This window comes from Amaranthus tricolor, chromosome 14, assembly GCF_026212465.1.
Source record: "Amaranthus tricolor cultivar Red isolate AtriRed21 chromosome 14, ASM2621246v1, whole genome shotgun sequence".
In the NCBI taxonomy this organism is placed as follows: Eukaryota; Viridiplantae; Streptophyta; class Magnoliopsida; order Caryophyllales; family Amaranthaceae; genus Amaranthus; species Amaranthus tricolor.
The window spans coordinates 17,208,288-17,231,085 of NC_080060.1; the positions used below are offsets into that span (position 1 = coordinate 17,208,288).

The following is a 22,798-nucleotide window of genomic DNA, read 5'->3' on the forward strand; positions in this document are numbered from 1 at the left end:
CGGTAAGTTTGAAAACGGTAAAATATAAAATAAATACTAAATGACGTCTTTTGGACATGAAAATTTTATGAGACACTTATATAAACAGTAGATACATGTTCAAAAATTAATATGATTTTCGTGACCATATATGGAGTTAAATAAATTTTATTCGGTTTATCGGTAAAATAACGATATTAATTATTAAAAATACCCCACATGATTTTTAATGGTTATTTAAAATTTTATACCCCTTAAAATAGCTTCTGGAATATCATATAATTTTTTATAATATTTTATTCGGACGCAAATAATTTTAAACCTATTTTATTCTATTTATCGATAAAATGTCTATACAAAATAATAAAACATCGTTTTATAAGTTCAAATGGCCTAATAAACAAGTTATATGACTTCTGGAACTTTGGTATAGTTTTATAAAATAAATTATTAATTATTTACTAATTTATCAAATTAATAGAAAATGTTTATTTATTAAAAAGTGTAATATTGTTAATTAAATTTGGGTAAAAATAAACCTACATAAAAAAATTATTATAATTTATATGAATAACCTACTGTCTCATAGTATAAATTAAGTTTAAATGAGATGGTTTATAAATTTTACGGATTTAAGACACCATTTAAATAACAGTAAATACCCAAATTGTCGAAAATAATTGTAAGATCGTTATAAATTCGCATAACCAATCATAATCTGATGGGACAACCTTAAATTCATTTTAAATATGGTATTATAATGACTTGACTAATTTGGGCCTTGTTGGAGAATTAATATGTATTTTGTAAATCAATTATCGATTTTACTACCGGCAAAACTACCTCGTATTTAAGAAAATAGTGTTTTATGAAATCTTTTGTCATAAATTCTAGTTGTTTTGAATGAATTTCAAAAGTCTTTTAAGTTATATTTACTTTAAGAAGGATTGAAACGAAACATTTTAGTGGTTTCCTTAAAAAAATCGTATTGAACTTTAATTACTTTTTGTTACGATGCATTTCCATACATGCTAGTGATGCCCCAATATAATACAAAGGTTATGTTTAATGATATGATTATGCTAAGCATGTTTTACCCATGTGGGAAATATTATGATTTGATTTTGCTAAGTTGCAAATAAAGTATGTTTTGCTATGGGCAAATAACAGATGTTTATCATATGGAAAAAGTTAATATTTTTGACTCTCAAATGCTATTAAAATTACAAGATATTTATTATGTACAAAAAAATATTTTAGCCTAAATGGCGGGTACATATGCCACAGCAAATGTTGTGTGCATGATTAAACGGCTCACCAATGCTGAGCACGTATTGTTCACAATACCATTGTGTTACACTTGCCGGACATGTCACGGACGGTAGACCGACTACCAAACGAGTCACAGGATGACTCACAAAGTATCCATGTAAACTTATGATATGAGTTTGAAACTGATTTGGATCTATTGAGATCTTATGATTTATGATGAAAAATGAGAATTTGAAATTACTATAGAGCCATTGAATTGGATTTGAATGATAATATGATTTATCAAATGAAAAGGCATATTTCAAAATGAATTTACTCAAAAGAAAAAAAAAAGATTTTAATAACTTGTTTGACGGACACCAGTGTGTTTATTCTTAGCCTTTTTGCTGATACTATGCTTTGTATGTTTTTTTTTCCAATGGTTTTGTTTTTAGAGTAAACTCCTATGGCACCTCGACGAAGAATGGATATGCGAGCAGAAGTTGAACCCGAGTTGGAGTATGACTCCCCTTTTGTTTAGATCTCTTTATTGTATTTGAGAGACTATAAGTTTAGATTTAGACTATTTTAAGGATGTAACTTGAACTTTGGACTTATTTTGATTTGGTTGTAATTTTCCTATATTTTGGACAGTTAAGACTTCTGTTATATTGCTTTGGCTTGGTTCAAGTATTATACTTGAATATTGGTTTGACCTTTAAGTAACCCCTTAATTATGTTGGCAAAAGTAAGCTTCCGCTTGATTAATACTAAATTCTAGTTAGTGTTTGCCTTCATAATTCGAGGCAGTTACAAGGAGCTTGCAAGTTATTTTGTGACAATAAAGCAGCTATTGATATCTCAGAAAATCCAGTCCAACACGATCAAACAAAGCATGTGGAGGTTGATAGACACTTCATAAAAGAAAATTTGGAGAAGGAAATCATCAACATTCCACACGTAAGATCAAAAGATCAGTTAGCTGACATTCTCACAAAGGTCGTTTCAGTTGAAGTCTTCGAAACTACTTTATCCAAGTTAGGTATTGGGAATCCCATAACCTAACTTGAGGGGGAGTGTGGAAATATATTCTCTGATTTGGGGAGATATTTTCTGATTTAGTGGATATTTAATTACTCAAATTAGTCCAATGTATTAAGGGAATTTCTGATTACTCAAGCTTTGTATTTCCTTAATTAGTTCATAGACTTTGTATAAAATAGGGTTGTAATTATAAAGGAAAATTAATACAAACTGTATTCAATTTTAAAACCCTAAAATCAGCTTCCTTTAATTCTTCATGAGTCCCTGGAATCATATCCGCTGGCTTGTTTATATAACTTGATATTGAACTTGATTTGCCGCACAAAAAGCTCTGTATAACGAAGCTTAGGGTGGAAGTTGAAACAAATTATCAAGAAATTTGTTGGAGAGTTTTCACGAGTCGGGAAGATTGATAAGAGTATTACTCCATCTGTCCCAAAGGATTTTTTTTTAGTCCGTGTCATTGGATTTATCCTATTTTTAATTTTTGCATCCACTTTATTTCTCGACCACACATTTGACATTTTCATTTTTTCCATATATTTTTCTCCCTTTTCTATAAAATATACCTTTTACCACTTTTATTCACGTTTTTTTTATATTTATTTCAATTGTACGTAGGACTATTCATTTGAAACAGAGGGAGTAAATAAGTGGCTTAAATAAACTTATTTGCTCTTAGCAGTTTGCAAATGATCATTGTGTAGTTGTATATTTTTATATGATGATAAGTGCAAGTTTTATCAATGTGTGTGGTAGTCTTATTTTGCTGTAATTTTCTTCTTTTTTAGGTTTACCATTGTTTTGGCGAATTCTTCTGCTTGCATTTTGAAGCGTTTTAGCTTAGCATGGCTCCGATTTCTATGACCTTTCTACGGTTCATGGGCAACGAAACCAATGCTCGAAAATACAGTTATAGCTTAGAAGTCGGTGGATATGGGAGGAAAATGACATGAGAGGAAACCCCATGAAGCATTCATGATAGCCACAGAAAGGTTAGAGACAGTCATGACGGCCTCGTTATCCCTTGTAAATTAGCACTTTTTTTCTCAGGTGAAGATAGGAAAGAGCTAAAGCTTCGGATCACTGGAAGAATATGGAAGGAACAGAATCTAGAATCGACTGCCTACATATCAAATCTTTGCAATTGATGATCAATTTTGCACAAAATTCTGCTACGTTCATATTCCAGTCATATTCACATTTTTCACCATTATTGAGTTTTTGACTCGCGGGGCAAATCACAAAAGTATCATCTAGATATCAGGCTGTATATTTTGTGCTTATGATGTTAAGATAGGCGAGTGATTGTGATTATGGTCTGGGAAATTGTTGTGTGCTTACACTAACACGAGAAGCTCCTAAATGAATTGTTTTACTCCGGTCAGAACGCGCGAACTTCTGTTTGATAGTTGCAATTTGATTTATGTTGTATACAAAAATTTATTCAGTCGAATAAAAAAAATGGACCGAGCCCTCTGGCTCTGTCGTAGATGAAAGTTGCTACTAAGGATCTGTGGACTGATATACTTTCCGCGAAGAGGAAGCTTTGTTTGTAGAAAAGAAATCATACTCGTGGTGATGTAAAGTAAAGTGTTTAAACATTTGGAGATATGTTGTATTTCACACACTTGACTATTTTTAGAACCCTATCCTTTCCCTTTTATTTAGGAAAGCTGTTTGTAGGGGCACTTTATCTTATGTGAAAAAGACGATTAAGTCTAAGATTTAAATACATAAATCAAAACAAATCAACAAGGGACATCAATAATTCATAATATAATATTTTTAGGAAGCTGATTTTTCAAGGCAAAAAATTCTTTTGTCAAGGCTAATTTTACCACCTCTTGCCTCTTGCCCATAATATTCAATCAACTCTTCTATTCAAACCCTATTTTGTGTCAAATCTCGTCAATTTCTCAAAAAAGAAATAATTTACTTATTGATTCTCGGGTAACTCTAGCATGAATGCTTCGAAAATTTAAAACAAATAAGTAATTTCAACAAAAAATATTAAATATGAGCTTCGGGTAAGCTTAATTTCAAAAATAAACGTCTTCATGTCTGAGCCTAAGGTCAGGCATATTCAAAGTTACTAACAACGAACAAAAAAATTAGTAAAAAAAGTCAAAATTGTTTGTTACAGAGACAATGTCATAACGTTAGGAGGGACAAAAAAACACAAAAATTGTTTGTTCGCAGTTACAAATTGCAAACAAACCTGATTTCTATTTTTTCCGTCCCTTCTAACATTATGACAATGTCTCCCTTTTGTTCGTGTTTATTAACTACGAACAAACAATTTTGACCAATTTTTTGTTCGCTATTAGTAACCGCGAACATACTTGATCTTAAGTTCAAACATGAAGACACTTATTTTTGAAATTAAATTTACCCAAATCTTTTTATTTTTATTTTTGTTAAAATTAATTATTTGTTTCACATTTTCCAATGCCTTCGATGGGTTGGAGCCCCCAACAACGTTAAGACCTTCACACTAAAATGAAAAAACAGTGATGGGGTTTCTTTGACCTCCAAGCCAATTTTAACCCAACATAAACAGTTTAAACCGTTTCTAATTTATAAACCATGGTGCAATACTGCAACACATTATAAAAGGTAAAGGCTTGAAAATGAAACTTATTCTATCCTCTCCGATAACAAAATATTCTGAAAACTTCAAAGCTACAGCCTAAGAGCTTGAAAATGAACTTAAAATAGTTCCAACACAAATATGACTCAATTATGTAATCTTATAAAGTTTGGACTGACATTCAGGGATATAAACGAACAAGGATCACAATCATCTAGACCGAAAACAACAAAAATATATGCTAAAGCCTTAATCCCGAAAAATATATGATAAAACCTTAATCCCGAAATAATGACTGCAAATAAATACTGAAACCAATTAACCTAAAAGATTGCCTTTAAAAAATTAACATTTTTTTCATTTTCTATCCAAAGCTATGATCCTGCCAACGGAATCCACCCCCACCAACCAAAAATCATGACACGAAACCCCATCAAAAAAAAGAGGACGCCAGTTTTTATGTACGCGATTTTAAAATGAAGGTATGTAAAATATGTTGGTCATAATTGGACGGAAAACTACTTATTTTCCTTATGCTTAACCGTCGCAAGGTATTGTGCAGCCAGTTTCTTGACCTTCTCACCTTCCTTGATTAGAAAATTAGCATTCTTCTCCTTTGAGTGATATTTCATCACTTTCTCCGTTGTTTTCTTCACTGTCCATCTATATTGCTCAACGGTTATCACGCCACTTTTGCAGAATGGCCTGACGTGCTCTTTAATATAAGCTTCAACCTGTACCATATACAATACAATCATTCATTATACAGAAGTTTCACTACACATCCACACGAGGCCACCCCCATGCAAACAAACACAAGCCATAACAAGCAGTAACATATGTGAAGTTCAATACCTTTTTAAGCACAGAGTCAGGTTGCTCGCTTTTCTTGTCAACCACTAGAACACCATCCTTCTCATCCTTGGGCTTTTGTATAGGATCAGAAGGGTCAGAAGTGTTTGTCTCGACATTAATTCCTTGAACAGAGTCAGTGACAACTTTTGTCGTATCAGAATTGCTGGTGTTAAGATTACTAGCATTCTGCAAAGCTAAATTTTCAACTGGAACCAGATCAGGGATTTGTTGGGTTAATGGCTCCTTCTCTGGGCCATATAGCTCCTCACATTCAGCAACCGAAAGCACTTCACCTTCCCCAACCAAAGGGGTATCTCCAGCAAGTGGTACGGAATCTACCTTATCTTCTATGGTTGAGCCCTCACAGCCAGGATCATTGGGACATCCTAGCAAATTTGGTGGGCTTGATAGATTATCAGCCTTTGGCAAATCCTGCTCTTTAGCCTCTAAACCATTATCCAATGTATTTGAACTCAGAGTCGAAAAAACAACTTTCACTTTTGACTCCGCCTCTTCTGCTTGCGCCTTTGAAGCAACGATTGCAGTAGTACCAATATAGTCCTCTTCATCTAAATCATACTCAAAATCACCATAAATATCTAGATCTGGGTGACAATCCATTTCAAATATGCTCTTTACTTCTTTGACCTCTCCGAAGGACTCATCATCATTGAAATATTCCATTTTATGAAGTGGACTATTTGGAGGAGAATCAGACAAAAGACCAGCTGCTCTTAAAGCTTCTTGTGCTTCAGAATTAAGATGCTCCAGTGTCAAAGATTGATCACCAGTGCAGGAAACTGGTACAGAGGGTGAAGTAGGTGGAGTGTCAGAAATAATGGTATTTGTATGATTACGTATTTCTTGTGAACAAAGGTTCAAATAGACAGCTTTGCTGCTGGACCTATCTGCAACCTGCTTTTCTATGTTGATTGCATCTGCAACGGCCAGCTCAGTGGCAGCAGTTCGAACCATTGATGACAAATTAGTCATCTTAAGGAAGTGTTCAGTTAAGCGATAAAGTTGTGCCTGCATATAAAAAATTATCAAACACTTACAACAAGATTGTCGGCCTACATAATCACCAGCAACGAGCAAATATTTTGAGTAACAAAGACTTAGCTTTTTTCTCGCAAGTTACTACTCCTCACTGAAAACATCATCCCTGTCCCTAGATAAATCTCACACGTCATAATGTACACTTCCATAGTTCATTTCAAGCCATCATTTAGTATTTCTTCCTTGATCATAAAACCCTCTGATAATTCTTCTCTACCAACTTCCAAATCATTATTCACTTTAACTAATATTCTAAATACCTGTGGTAAACTCAAACGTAAAATTTCAAGGGATGGCATAGAGGTGTTTTAGTAGGATACCAAATAGTATATATTACACAAACCATTATATGGGCAGTGCTAAATCAGCGACATACTGACATCACCATACAATCATGGGTATTCCTGATTTTACAATCAATTGAATTTATTCAACAACACGAGCTCACCCATTAAAGTCACTTCGCTTTTCGGTAATAATTATCCTGAATATTAGTGCATCTTTCTGTCTAGGTTTCACTTATCTTGTAAAATATTAAATTGCTGCTAGTATAACTGCCAGCATTAACAGATCTTGCTTGACCAGTTGCAAATATCATATCTCATTAGTGGTGCATCGTTAAGAAACGCCCAAAAAAGGCTCGCAATGTTCCTGATATGCATCCCCGTAATAGGATATAAAGGAGGTATTTAGTATGTCAGGCTATATCCTAAAATAACGATGTTTTGGCTCCAAAGGAAGAGGAAAACGCTCATAGTTATATATCTTCTAGAAACTAGAAGTAGCATATACCTGTCGAACTGAAACAGGAATCTTGTTATGGCGGGCGGATGCTAGTTTGGGCCTCATATCTGTTGGTAATTCAGCCTGATCAAGAAACAAAACCAGAGAAGCTGATAGGATGAAGACTAGAGGTCTGATAAATATTACAAAACTAAAAATGAATATTTGACATACTAGCAGAGGATAATTCCCTTTCAATGCAGTATTGTCATGTTTCTGGTGCATCGGATTTGAAACATTCGAAGCATTCTTTCTTGCAAGAACCTCTAAAGCCCATTTTCTTTTATCAACCTTTACATCATCCGTTTTACCAGTCATCTTCTGAGGAGCCTCCTTGTTAGGATATCCAGTTGCTTGGAGCTTTCCAGCAACTACTCCATTCTTACTACTGGTACAAATACTTTTCTTCTTGTCATCAACAGAAACAAGGACACTTTTAGTTGGGTCCTCATTTCGGTCCAAAGATTTAACGGTACCGCTGTCTGGACAAGACTCAACACACTTCTCCGCTGAAGAAATTGATCCATTCTGGTTGGAAGCAGCAGCTTTCAGAACAGAAAGAGGCTTAATATCATCCTTCCGAGGAAAAAGAGAAGTATCAGCTACATACAGCCTTGAAAGAATAGGAGATGGGGAATCTTCCTCAAAATTCTGTTCCACAACTTTGGATTCTGGATTTCTTCTAAGAAGCTTGAGAACTGATTTTAGAGTTTCAATTTTTTCTAGTTTAGAAGTTCTCAAGCAGCGATGCTTCCAAAATTCTATTTCACAATCACGATCCCATGCACGTCGTCGTTTTCCACTAGATGTTGCATATATCTTCTTCGTGAGATTCTCCCTTGCTCTTCCCTTCTGCAACATTAACTTCTTCGATTTGATAATTGCAGAAGATGTCTTCTTAGATGGTTCAGCTATAGATCCAGAAACAGCAGCTCTGAAAGCAGCAAGTAGATTCGGGTCAACGATGCTTTTCCCAACTTCACAAGATGGCCTGTTTCGAACAGCTTCTCTGATTTCCTTTCTCAAATTCTGTACTACGGCATCTGACTCTTTGTCTTCACTAGGCCTCCTCATGATCTTTTTCACTCTTAGCCCAGCTGCATTTTTTTCTCCCTTGGCACATTTACCATTTCCCTCCGACCTATTTGCTGTTCTAAGTTCTGTTCCCTGGACTATACTCATTATATCAACAGGTTTATTCTTGTTCACCTTAAAATCATCACTAATTTCAGCTAATGAGCTTCCTATCTGTCTGTTTTTTTTCCGAGATTCCTCTGGAGGGCATACAGCTTGGTTATTCAAAGTACTTGTACGTCGCTGAACCTTAACCTTTTTTGCTGAAGATTCACCCACAAACCTACCTTCATGATGTCCACTGTCAGCATCCTTTTGGAAACTGCTTATCAAGAAACATAGGAAGCCATAAATAAATAATCGAAGAAGATTTTATAGGAACTGAGGTAATATTAGAATCACACCATTAAAAGGGTATTACAATTAACACTTCCTTGCCAAAGGTAAGCATCAACATGATAGCAAATTGCAGTAGAAAACTGTATACATATATCATTATTTTTACTGTTTAGTCAAATATCAACAAGGCCATGACTCAAGCCACCTTAGCTTTTAAGCTAGAATAAGTAAATTTTATAGAGAGAAGAGAACCATGAAAAGATAAAGCAGAAGATGAGAGTCATAGCAGATCACCACAACCACAAAAGGGACCACCATGCCTTTTCCTTAAAGACCTTGTGTAAGGAAGACTGTTAGATGAATAGAAAAAGAACAGAGAGAACTACCACCATTTGTTTAGATCCATATTTTGTAAGGTTAAAAGAGCAAGAGGCGCCAATTTGATGTTCGACTCTACAGTTACGAATAGTTTGGATCTAAAATTGACAGAAGAGAAGCAAGAGAAGAAATTCGTGTTCCTAAAATTTTAGAGGGCATTTCAAGAATGAAGAAAGATTACCAGTATATCTAGTCAACAAGAAACCAAAATGAACCTTGCCATCTGTAGAAATCAGATGTAGTGTCACCTGGTACTCAAAACTCAAACTGATTCCAGACAGTGGCTGATGAAAAACAAAATTGGAGACATTATGCTAGTATGCTTTGAAAGTTAAAAGTAAAACATGGCATTAATCCTCTTCTTTAGTCCCCTAGAACAGAAGACTTTTCAATCTTACATCAAACCAAATCCTTAAATAAAGTCACATTTCCAAAATAGATTATGAGATATTACACACTTAATACCAGTGTATCAGCAGCAGCAGAAATATTATGAGCCTATGATCTACTTGAGTAGTCCCCGACTACAGAAGAGGAATGAACGATAATTTGGAGCTGGCTGTCCAAAATTAAAAGAAGTCAAATGAATGCTGCAAGACGCAGGCATTAATTATGGATGTGCACGAGACACATTCCAACTCCAGGAGTTCCTGATACCAAAAAAAAAAAAGAACAAATATTTCAAATGTTAAAAGGGTGTAAAAAAACCGTGCTTTCTATCAAGGGTTATCTCATGCTCTTGACCGACATTTAGGCGTTGGGAAAATCACATTACTCCCATCACCGCATCACCGTTCCTTTACCGCAATCACAACCATAAACACATATTTGTACTATGTTCCTACAGTTCTTAATCACTAAGCACAACTTTCCTAGACGATAGGCCTTATCATACTTCTAAGTTCTAAATGAAATTCCACATCAATTGGGCACTTTTCAAGAGCTGAATGAAATGTTTATAGGAGTGGAGATGCTAAAATTACCTATCTCTGTAACATCATATTACACTTCAGACATTACCCCTAGACCTTTGTCAGAATAAAGTCATACAATATTCTGAGTTAACAGACACACCAAAAACACACTTTGGAGGAAAAAGTAACTTGGTGGAGTCAAAAACTATATAGAAGAAAGGTACCTGTACCCAGAACGCTTTCGCTTTTCACCAGAACTTGGAGAAACATCAGCCTTCACATTGTCCAAACTCTCATCAGTTGAGGTACCATGCGGACACTCATCACGACCCGCTGAATTGTTAGTTTTGTCATGTTCAAGCACAACAGCTACAAACAAGTCGATGACAATTGATAAATGGTTAGAGACATTGAAGGCAAATGCTCAAAGTTACAACCATCAGCACAATTTACCAGATAATGTAGAAGCAAAAGAAGGTCGTGGCTCAGTTGACATTCTTGATTCACAATCATCTGGCTTAACCTTAGTACTAATTCCCCCCACATTGGCAGACATGACCATCAAATCTGGTTGGACATTGCCTATCCCATCATTCAAAACTTTTTTCATTTCATTTGAGCAATAATCAGGGCCCAACATTGATTGCTCAGTTTCATGATGAGCACTAGGTTCTTGATTGGACAGGCAATTCGTGATTGGTACATTGACATCATCTTGACCATCTATTCGTGAGACAACCACTGCTGTTTCACCGGTATCAGCAACACATATAGACAGTTTTCCGGAAGATGTGTCAACAAGATGATGAGAATTGGAATCATTTCCAGAATTACAGATTTTCTTGAGGTCAGAATTCTGGTTTGCTTCATTAACTGAACATCTACATTAAGAATTTTAGACGATATAAAAAGTATTCACTACAAATGAAATCAGCACACAGAGTTTAGTACACCACATATTCTCTTAACCCAAACAATAGATAATAATTTAGACATGTCATCTTTAAGAAGAGATAATAGTCAAATAGTCATGACTTGAAATGTTAACAGAAAAGATGGAGAAGTACTTAGTGTACCCACAACAGAGATCAAATGAAATAAACACTTACGTAAATGAACCTTTCAGCTATCATATCAGCATACTCACAGAAGAATGCAAAACGAAGCTCACTGTCAGATATGCAGGTCATACAAATCCAACACCAAAAAACATAGATGTGTTTATGTAAGTAATAATTGACAAAGTTGAACATCACATTCAAAAAGATAACATTTGACAATAATTGGATTTGTGTTTGAGAATTACCTAGGGCACAACCATGAATCTAAACCCGTGCCCTCTGGGTCAAATCCCACGCAAAAAGCATGATACCTGCCATCACATGAGTAAGTACATCAAATATAATATTGGACTCTCCTACAAGATACCATCTAAGAAGCATCTCAATAAAAGGAAAGGAAATGGAGGCTCCCTGAATCAGAAACTTATTATCGAAATAAACCCCCTTCCCCTGAATCAAAAACTAAAAAATAAAAAAAAATAAAAAAAAGAAATGGCCTAATTCATAAATATAAGAAAGAAAAGAAAAGAGAACAGCGAGTAACAATATCATTACTACATAAACACAGCACTAGATTGACAGCCGAACTTCTCATCACCAAAAGAATTGAACAGACAACAGAATTTCTATCATGCCATCACAAAGAAAGACTTAGCAGTAGTTCAAATTTATGAAAAAGAAAATTGCAAAAACATTCGTACAATAATGTGCAAAAAGAATAACAAGGAAATTTTGCTCCTAATGAACCACATGAGAGACATAACCGTGATAACCAAAGAACAATTTGTTCCAACGGATGGCTTTTAGCACATTATTGTGGTTAAGATTTAAACATTTGAATATTTATCATCACAGAAAGACCACAAGATAGATGGTATCTAGGAAAACAAAGCACAAGCAGATAAGATAGCAGAACATATGAGCAACTTTATACTCAACAGCATAGTTAATATTTAAACATAACACGGGGCCAAAGAAGTCAAGATGGTACCATATATCACATGAATCGCAGGCAATGGAAGTATCAAGGATTGATGTTTCTTCATAAGACAATGATCCACTTCGGATTTTGCAGCCATAATCATCCAAGCAATTAACTGCCTACACACAGAGCGCAAAGGAATCAGATAAGTTACCCACCCTATAAGGAATTTCTTCTCTTTTATTTTTGGAACCAGTAACCCAACCCATCACTAAGAAATGAAGCTCTCAAGATAGAAGAAAAAGGGATACAAAGTTATGCAAACAAATCATTAAACAAAAACTGAATCAGAAAATCCTAGTTCCTTGACCAAGGAAAATAACACTGCAAAGCTGATGTGGAAGTGTAATGGGACCGTTTTAGAGTGTATAAATTAGCTTAAGAACAAGCTTAACAAGGAACGAAACAAGAGAACACCCATGCAACTTAGAAGCTTATTCTAGATTGGATGGTTTCTTTGAGCAGCAAAAATTCACTAAGTATTTTAAACTCTCAAAGCTTTTACTCTCAAACACTAAGTAATAAGAATAAAAGGGGCGTGCAACACAAAGTAAGCACAAAGAAATTCACAAAGAAAATCAGAATTTTGTTTTCAACCTCACTTGCCTAAAATGCATGGCAATGAGTTCCTTTTATACTAAAAATAATGCAAGTGTTACAAGCCTTCAAGGAACCTTTTAACTTCCCTCAAGGAACCTTTTAACTTTCCCTTCAAGGAACCTTTTAACTTTCCCTCTTACAAAAATCAGAAAACAAAGCATTAAACAAAAGCTAGAATTAAGCCTTTTTAATGTTAAGCATTTAAGGCTAATAATGACCCTTTATTAATAGCTATTTAAACAGCAAATTAAGGCTAATTAAACTACTTTGAACCGTCCATATTCTCCTAAAAAAAACTCTTGCATTTCTCCTAAAAAAAAACTCCCATTTAAGCATTAAAGCTAGAATTCAAGTTGCTGCTTGTATTCAACTTCCCATTTAAGGCAATTGTGCCTTATTCAACTTCCCATTTAAGGCAAGTAATAAAGGATTGCTTTGAAGAGAATCCCACGAAATTAACAGCCATTTGCTTGACATTTGCGTGGCTAAGTAAAGCATGGACCGTAGCTTGTGTTGTAGGAACCGTAACTTGATGATCTTGGACTTTTTGGACTGAATTCTCATCAAAAGCAGTGTGTTTGTATAAAATTCAAGGAGTACACAGAAGATATTATAGGACGAAACTTGAAGACATAGGATAGAAAAAAGAAAATTCATACAAAAGAAAAAGGTATCCGCAACAGAAGCATCAGTTCTATCTCATAGAATCGAACACGTCCCAGCGTCTACTAGGTTGGTCACTTTCAAAACATCAACCCAACAGTAGCATGTTCTAATTTATATAGCTGTTACTGCAAATCGGCAAATTAGGGAGGGAAAATCAAAGTCCCTCTGTGACCAAAAGGCAATAAGTCAAACAAAATTATGATTGATCTCATAAAAAAAATCTATAAGGACAATTTACCAGTAAGTCAAAACAAGAGCAGATCCATTGCCACAAAAAAACTTAAGAGAAAGCAGTTAATACACATAAAGCACGAGTTGGTAAGCAAGAGAACAATTACATCTTCATCAATGTAATAGGATGGAAAGGAAAGTATGTTGTCGTTCCCTTCAACACACCAATCACCATCTCTGTGACAAAGTCAAAACTCAATAGTTATTTATAATCCATAATATCAACTTGTTACATGTTAAAACAATGCTAATCAACCTTGATACCTGGAATCCAAGTCCTCATCATTTTTGCTGGTTCCAATAGTGTCAAACACCTAATGTCACAAGTTCATATGCATCAAGATTGCTTGCCGTATGGAATTGACAATATACAACATGCATTTTCATCTTACACAAGAAGATTAATATACAAGACCAGTTTGCAAAGAGGTCCGGAAGAACAGATACTGAGGCAACACAGGTTTCAGATGCATTAGACAGTAGTATATATTCACCAAGACAAAAAGAAAAATAACTCACTGGAACACATGTGATCAGTTGAAATTCGTTCTGACACAATGGGCAAAGATTCGTGATAGTGGACCAGTTGTCAATACAATCAAAGCAAAACCTGAAATAAGAAATGACACTTATTCTTCAAGCGATTAAAAGGTTAACAATGTCACGAAATACAAGTGTTAAAGCTACCATACCAGTGCTGACAGCAATCTAGAACTCCCCGATCAACAACAACATCCATGCATATACCACATCTTTCAACCTCAGAGCCCAAATTATCCTGCAAACAACCAACAGAGTAGGTATCCAAATTAATTAATCCCACACAACACATCAGATATTACTCAGTTAATGTGGACTTTACATAATGTGGACTTCACATAAAGTCCCTCCATATATTAAACAGAAGATCACATATTCATGGATTACAAAAAGCTCGTGTCATAGATTTTTAAAATATTGCATAAATGTATAGAACTCAAGTCTTTCCCCGAAATCTTTATACTAATAAAGAAGTTGCATGAAATAATTAGTAAGGTTGCAAAACTCATCGACAAATCATTTGTATGTCCAGATGACGAAACAAGTTCAGTAATGCAATACCATCTGACAAAACAAAGTTCATGAAGACCACAAAAATCCCCTGTTGCACAACACTGATTTAGAAATTAGGTCAAGTCTCCAATTCCAAAAGTTAGAAACTAGCTTCAAGATTTTAGGTTTCACAACAACATCCACCAAAAATAACCGGAAAACCACAATGTGAAAGTACTACTTCTGATAGCTAAACCTGAAAATATCAGCATTAGTTTCCAGCCAAACCCAAAGCAAGATATTCAAACCAACTTCATTGCCACCATTCTGGGCCACTGAACTATAAAAAATCAAATAGCAATAACACTGATGCCTACCCTTGTCTGAATTGCACGCTTTACCTAGCACTCATCTATTAATTTGCTGACAAGGAGTTTCGCCAAATATCAAGGAGATTTATCAATTCCTACCAAGGAGTTTGGCCCAAATATTAAGGAGTAATTTACTTGATGGTATTAAAAGAGAGAAATAAATGTATGTGTGAGAATATAAGAAACCGACGGGGGACATGTCTACAAAAGGAATGAGCGGCACGCTAAAAATGGAAGATGTAGAAAAATCACAGCAGGAAGGAGTATACTTCTATTTAGTATTTCTAAAATAAAATTGAGTCTAAACCAAAAAGTATGCACTAATCAAAGTGGAGCTCAAATTCTTCCTGATTATTCATAACGGTATTATTTTATCCAAATCGCATAAATTATTGAACTCAATTGTATATCTCACATTTTCAGCATCAAATATCTACCAACCAAAGACAGCATAACTTATTCACGATTATTGATGAGAATACATAAATATCCAAATCAAAAGCATTAGCCAAGCCAACTCAAAAATTTAAGAAACTGAGATCAAAACAGTTCAAACTCATAACGCTCACGTATTCAGCATCAGCTTCAACTGTATCTTCTTCAGATTGAAATTTTCTGAATAATTCAACCTCCATAGCTTTCACCTTCACAACTTTAACTCAATTTCAAACTTCCTACAATTCAACAAATACCGAAACCATAAATCATCACCAATAAATTCAAATTTCAAGCATTAGAACCACAAAAATATAGAAATTAAAGAAAATTAGCAATTAAAATGCAATTTAGGGTTATCGAAAGTTGAGAAGCAATCATGTCATGGTATCATTTATCTAATTTACTTATTTATTTAAATTATTAACGTCATACTACTTAAATACCCTTTGACCTTTTGTGTTGACTTTGACTTTCGGTCAATGGGCTTTTTTCTGAATTCCCCATCTTCCTTGAATGGCCCATGGGCTAGTTACCTCTAAATACCCTAACTCCCTTCTGATAGATAACTTCCCGAAAACCCTAACCTCCCCTAAGGAAATAACCACCAAGTTGACTCAACTCCTCACTCTTCCCTCATCTTCTGGTTCTCCTTACTCTGTGCTAATAACCGCTCACTATTGTCCATGATAATCCACCTTCTCCCAGGAAATAACCTCCTTTCTCACCTCTATAAATAGAGGCTAACATCAGAAAGAAAGAGGGATCAGAGAACAGCCCTTCAAAAGTCCTCACGACCTTCTAGCCCATCAAATTTATTAGCAAATCTCACCCTCATACTCCCATTCTTGCATATTCCATCTCGTTTTTTATTCATTAATCTCCAATTTACGTTCTAACTTGAGCGTCGAAGGGGTTTTCCAGGAGATCACCCCCGAACAAGGCTAACGTGTTGTGTTGTAGGAATTCAGGTCGCTTCCTCCCACGAATCGAAGCTCCCGATAACGCTTCCACCCACGGAATTTTTAAGTGTCTTTTGCACTTCCTCGTTTCATTACCGAAACAGTTTGGCGTCGTCTGTGGGGAAAGAATAAAAAGTCATGGCTCCTAAGAGAAATCCAACACAAACCGCAACCGTGCATAGCACAGATACAGACACTTCCGCAGGTCACGCTAATAATCAAGCCGTGACTCGTCATGATCTGGACATGCTAGCACGCAACCTCACTGCCGCCTTCTCCGAACAACTCCGCGCCGTCACAAATAATAACCCTGATCAGCAACGAGTATTGGAAGACATGGCGGAGCAAATAAAGAATCTGCATGAACGAATCGAACCCCATAACGAGATACCGAAATCCCATGAATCTTTATCTCAGGCTAGGAACTCGGGGATGTCACGTTCCAGCAGAAGAAATAAGAAAAGAAGGGAGAGATCGAGGACACATACAAGTCTCAACAGAAGCGAATCCCAAAACGGGGAATCCAAAACCGCCTCTCGAGATGCCCGTACTTAACTGCAAAACAAGAAGCTGATGGCGTTCGAAAGTGTTCAATCATTGGTGGACAAAAGGAGGGAAGAAAGGAAGAAAGCGCAACTCACGGGATCTAGCCATCCCACCAGCCCCGTCATAATGCCGCGGAATGAGACCGGCAAGAGTAGCCTCTCCGAAGATCTTATGCCAATAATCTCTCCGCTGGCTCCAGAGATACTGAATACTCGCAACCCCAGGAAAATAAAGATCCCAAATATGGCAGCCTTCGATGGAACATCCTGCCCCGAAGAACACTTGATGGCATACAAAAACTTGATGTTGCTGTACACCACCAACCCAGCATTGTGGTGCAAATTCTTCCCAACTACTCTCACAGGAGTAGCCTTGACGTGGTACACCTCTCTTCCAGGGAGAAGTATCCACACCTTTGCCCAATTAGAGAGAAAATTCCTGGGTCACTTTGTGGCATCCAGAAGCCAGGAGAAATCAAACTTCCATTTGCTTAGCATAACGCAACTGGAAGGGGAATCCATATCATCGTATCTGAGGAAATTCCATGAGGCAGTGCTGGAGGTAACGGATTTGGAAGAATCAGTCGCCTTAAACGCCCTAATCAACGGAATGAAAGCTCAAAGGCTCAAGTTCCAGTTGGTCGAGAGTCAAGTGAAGACATACGCGGAGGCCATGAAGCAGTGTCAAAGCTACGTCACTGAAACAGCCCAAACCCGCGTAAACAATATAATAATATTGTCTACAAAGCACAGCAGAAAACTTATAGAAGTCTGGGCTGAATCCGACCTGTGGCTCGATAGCCACAGCAACCAATATCAGAGTATTTAAAAACTTTACAAAACTGTAATACAATTACTTACAACCCAGTTATAAACTAAGTTAATACATTATAAAATATCTAATTTTTTATTTTAAAAGACATGATTTGTTAAAATATCATTATAAATTAACCTTTCGAAAACGATGTCCTTGCAATCGCAACACATGACACATAAACAGCACATCCATCCGCACTAAAGATGGCAACCTGAAAGTGGATCTATCCCCTGTAAGAGATAGGCCCTATAAAAAAAACTGTCAACAATTGCATTGTTGAGTAATCCAACAAACTACTGCATTTGTATACAAGTCATTAACAAACATTTCCAATCAAATTCCTTGTTCACTTGGCAATCATTTATAAACAATATTTTATCCAAATCAAAACTCTTTCAAAAGTCCGTTCGGTATGGACATAAATACGGTTATGAACCTTTAGTTCATAACAAATCAAAACACGGCTATAACTTTACAAGTTAATAGCGTAAATCAAAATGCGGCTATTACTTTACAAGTCAATAGCGAAACAATACGGCAAATGACAAATATGATAACATTTGCGAAACAAACAAAACTTTATGTACCAAACGTATTTATTCAAAACTCATATTAAATCAATAAATTTCATAGCACTTTAAAACGTGGGAATATATGGACCGTCAGGAAGTAGGCTTGATCTAAATCCTGAGAACACGGGTGATCGTCATCACCGAAAATACGGTTCTTGCAAGAACGAAACGGGATCGGGGGCTCGAGACCGATTCGAATAACCATTACCTATTATCAAGCTATAGGATTTCACAATAATCCGGATATAAATATTCGTTGCCAATTCCCAAAAACGGACATTTTTCAATGTCAAACATTTCAATATAAAACGAATCAATAAATCACTTGATTTTCTTTTAAAATCAATAACCATAACTCATTTTCATAGTACAATATATTTAAAAGCTCACATTTATAAGGTTGTGAACATACAAAACATAATCTTGACCAAGAACTAGAAGTAAGGTCAAAACGAAGTTAAAGTCCAAAGTTTCGAGCACCAAAAATTATACGATTTTGCTCAAATATCAATAGTAGTAATACCACACCTTATAAACCATAACTTGAACTTTGAAATACTTGAATTAAATTTAAAAGATAGGATAGTAGTTTGCTTGTGGATTACTTTCCTACACCATGAATAACAATCAATAATTAAAATACCAATCAACTCATATGTTCCCAAATTTATACTTGAACCAAACACTCATATTATTCAATTAAGATCCATAACCCAACAATACCAATCCATAAAGGGAAAACAATAAACCTAAGTTAATCTCAATTACTCAATACATAACCTTAAACCTCCAATTTATTTTATACTTCCTAATCCCACATAATAAATTCCATTTTAGTACCATAACAGGACACTTGTTAGTAATTTGGTCATAATTCTCTCATACGAATTCATCTCGGGGCGATTCAAGGGCCTACGTGATCGCGACGCGAAGCTCTACAAATATCATGAAGACACCAGAACCCAAAAACAATCACAACTAACCCGAAAATGGCCAAAACAGAAGGTTCAATATTGATTTTCTTAACAACCAGCGGGTATGTCACTGTTTTGTACATAACTCTCTCATACGAACTCATCTTGGGGCGATTCAAGTGCCTACGTGATCGCGACTCGAAGCTCTACAAATATCATGAAGACACCAGAACCTAAAAACAATCACAACTAACCCGAAAATGGCCAAAACAGAAGGTTCAATATTGATTTTCTTAACAGCCAGCGGGTATATCACTGTTTTGAACATAACTCTCTCATACGAACTCATCTTGGGGCGATTCAAGTGCCTACGTGATCGCGACTCGAAGCTCTACAAATATCATGAAGACACCAGAACCTAAAAACAATCACAACTAACCCGAAAATGGCCAAAACAGAAGGTTCAATATTGATTTTCTTAACAGCCAGCGGGTATGTCACTGTTTTGAACATAACTCTCTCATACGAACTCATCTTGGGGCGATTCAAGTGCCCACACGACCGCGACTCGAAGCTCTACAAATTCTAAGAAGACACCAAGACCTAAAAACAATCACAACTAACCCGAAAATGGCCAAAACAGAATGCTCAAATTTTGAGCTGAAATTTCAATATCCAAATACTAAATTTCATACTAGAAACCAAATAACCCAAATAAGCAATTCTAATCAACACTAAAACATCTCAATTACTAATTGAATCCATATACTCATCTTACATTCAAGTTGATACCCAAATTGAATCCACGACCCAAATTGAATCCACGACCCAAATTGAATCCACAATACCAAACTACTTTAAAACATTCAATTAATACTTAAATAGAATAGTTTGTGGATTACCTCAACCACCATTGAAGGACCTTGCAATCTTGAACTTCAATTTGAGTCACAAAATCCCTAATTATTTCATGTTCAAAGATAACACCAATTCTATTACACATGATAAGATTAAACCAAATTAATACACAATCAACACACAACCCATAATTTCTAATCACACTTCAAACCCTAAATCGCAAATAAGTTCAATTCATCAACTAAACTCTTAACCACAAAAGATTCAATGAAAGATAAAACAAAATCAACATCACACTCATAAACTTTATAAAACTTTTAATTGAAAACAACAAGAGTCAAGCAGAAGAAGAGGAGATGGCTTACAATGGGGTAATTAGAAAAGGAGTGAAGACTAGATGGTGTGAAGGGCTCCACGTGGTTGGACCGTGGCTGCTGTGGCGGCAGCCCTTTACGGCAGGAAAGGGAGGAGCAGGCTGGCGGCCTAGTTGCTGGCCGCTGCTGTTTGGGGAAAGAAAACGCAGCCCTAGCTGCTGCTTGCGAAGGGAACAAGGCGGCGGCTGCTGGGGAAGAGGGGAGGCGCGACTGCTGCTTGTTGAGGAAGATAGGAGGCGGCTGCTGGGGCTCCGTAGGCAGCCTGTTGAGGCAGCAGCTGGCGGCACACAAGGAGGAAAGGGAGAAGAGAGGGAAAGAGGGAAGGAGGAAGATGTGTTTGGCGTGATTTTATTTGTGATTGAGGGAAGGAGTATGTCGGTTAGTTTTGAGGTAAAATGGGTTTTATTTTTAGCTTTGACCCATTAAATTCTATTAAAACCGTCTTATCGTAAGACAGTCTTATATAAGACGTGTTGTAAGGGTATAAGAGGCGATTTATGAAATAAGTAACTGTAGTATGAATAAGAATTGCATTTAGAAATTTATTTTTCAATACTTTATTTAAATTTATTTTTATAAAGATAAGATAGTAATCAATTAATAAAATATAATCAAAATACACTTTTATCGAAGTACTCTTTATACGAATTTTATACATTAAATATAATATACCTCTTTCTTGAAAATGTTAACAAATCAAATACTTGAGTCAATATTATCAAAATAATAATATTATTACTCGAATTAACGTACTTAATAACCCCAATCAGCTTAATAAACTTATAATTAAGCTTTATTAAATATAATCTATTTCAGTCACGGCTTCCGAGATATGTCAGGCACATGACCCCAAAAAACGAAGGTCAGAAAAAAAGGATCCAATATCCTCCAATCATTCCTCAAGGAACAGAGAGGAACATGCGCTGCGTCGTCCAGAACCTCCCTCAGACATGGGACCTCCACGATCCAGACATGTATATGTCGCTAAAGGGGAGTCCAGAACGCAGAATTTTCTAGATGGAGGTAACGATCCGATGTTCAACCGGAACAGGAAGGACATATTCTTCGCCATCCGGGATGAGTTGCCAACTCCACCTCCTACTACTACCCCCTCCGATCGACGCAACTACAATCTGTGGTGTGATTACCACAAAGAACACGGCCACACTTTGGCCCAATGTCGCGAACTCAAGTGTATCCTACATCAACTAGCCGACGAGGGGGAGCTATCAAGGTTCATCAATCGAAAAGACTAAGGCACGAGAGGCGACGTGGAAAGAAGGCCTTGGAACCAGAAAAGAAACGAGGCTAGGCGCGAAAGTTCCAATACACAAGGAACCATCAATATGATTTTCAGCGGCTACACCGAGGAATATCCTACAATCCGCGCCGCGAAAGACAACGTCCATACTCTGTTCAAAGGACCCCCAAAAACCACCTCAAGTGGGCCGATCATGAGATTTGATGTCACTACTTCCCAACCGTTGCAACAACCACACACTGATCCTTTAGTGGTTACCATCAAGATTGGGCAAATGATGGTGAGGCGAGTATTGGTGGATACCGGAAGCACAGCCGATCTTATAACGATGGAATGCCTAAGAAAAATGAAATTCGAAGAAAAACACCTGCAACCCCTTGATAAACCTTTGATTGGGTTTGGAGGAAACCAGGTCATTCCAATGGGAACAATCATACTCCCTGTGCGAGTAGGGGAAAGAAGTGGAAGCAGAATAATGCCCGTGCGATTCACAATGGTAGATCTGACGTTCCCCTACAACGCCATCATGGGACTCCCACTCATCAACAAGATCAAAGCGACAATCTTCCCTCACCAACTCTTGTTACAGTTTGAGCAGGATGACGGACAAGTGGACATCCTCAAGGGAGACCAGGTAATGGCCCGCCAATGCCTCATCAACACCATGAAACGAGGAACTTCCGTCATTCCTTCTAAAAGAGGAAGGGGAGAAAAGTCTCCTTCCGTCATGAGTATAGATGGACAATAGCCCTCATTCATCAGTCTCAATTTCAACTAAAAGCAGCATTAGTCAAATTAGACAATAGCTCTCATTCATCAGTTACAATCGTTTGTCCGTGACAATTTCA

At 36.3% G+C, this 22,798-nt stretch overlaps 1 protein-coding gene across 11 annotated transcripts; it reads right to left on the reverse strand.

The window, feature by feature from the left end:
* Window positions 1–4,981: 4,981 nt before the first annotated feature.
* On the reverse strand, window positions 4,982–20,819 carry LOC130799467 (uncharacterized protein At4g10930-like). Of its 11 annotated transcripts, none has more exons than XM_057662565.1 (15): window positions 20,681–20,818; window positions 20,360–20,449; window positions 18,107–18,217; window positions 15,782–15,886; window positions 14,502–14,587; window positions 14,329–14,419; window positions 14,074–14,123; window positions 13,917–13,986; window positions 12,322–12,431; window positions 11,576–11,641; window positions 10,723–11,150; window positions 10,494–10,638; window positions 7,574–8,960; window positions 5,723–6,751; window positions 4,982–5,601 (listed from the first exon to the last, which is right to left on the reverse strand). In XM_057662565.1, the coding sequence occupies exons 4-15, from the start codon at window positions 15,845–15,847 to the stop codon at window positions 5,386–5,388; spliced, it is 3,744 nt and encodes a 1,247-aa protein (XP_057518548.1). In that variant the 5' UTR covers window positions 15,848–15,886; window positions 18,107–18,217; window positions 20,360–20,449; window positions 20,681–20,818; the 3' UTR covers window positions 4,982–5,385. The 11 variants fall into 11 exon arrangements, with proteins under 11 accessions (XP_057518548.1, XP_057518553.1, XP_057518547.1 ...); XM_057662570.1 differs by lacking the exon at window positions 18,107–18,217 and having other exon boundaries at window positions 7,574–7,648; window positions 7,739–8,960; window positions 20,360–20,416; window positions 20,681–20,762; XM_057662564.1 differs by having other exon boundaries at window positions 20,360–20,416; window positions 20,681–20,744.
* Between the last annotated feature and the right edge of the window lie 1,979 nt (window positions 20,820–22,798).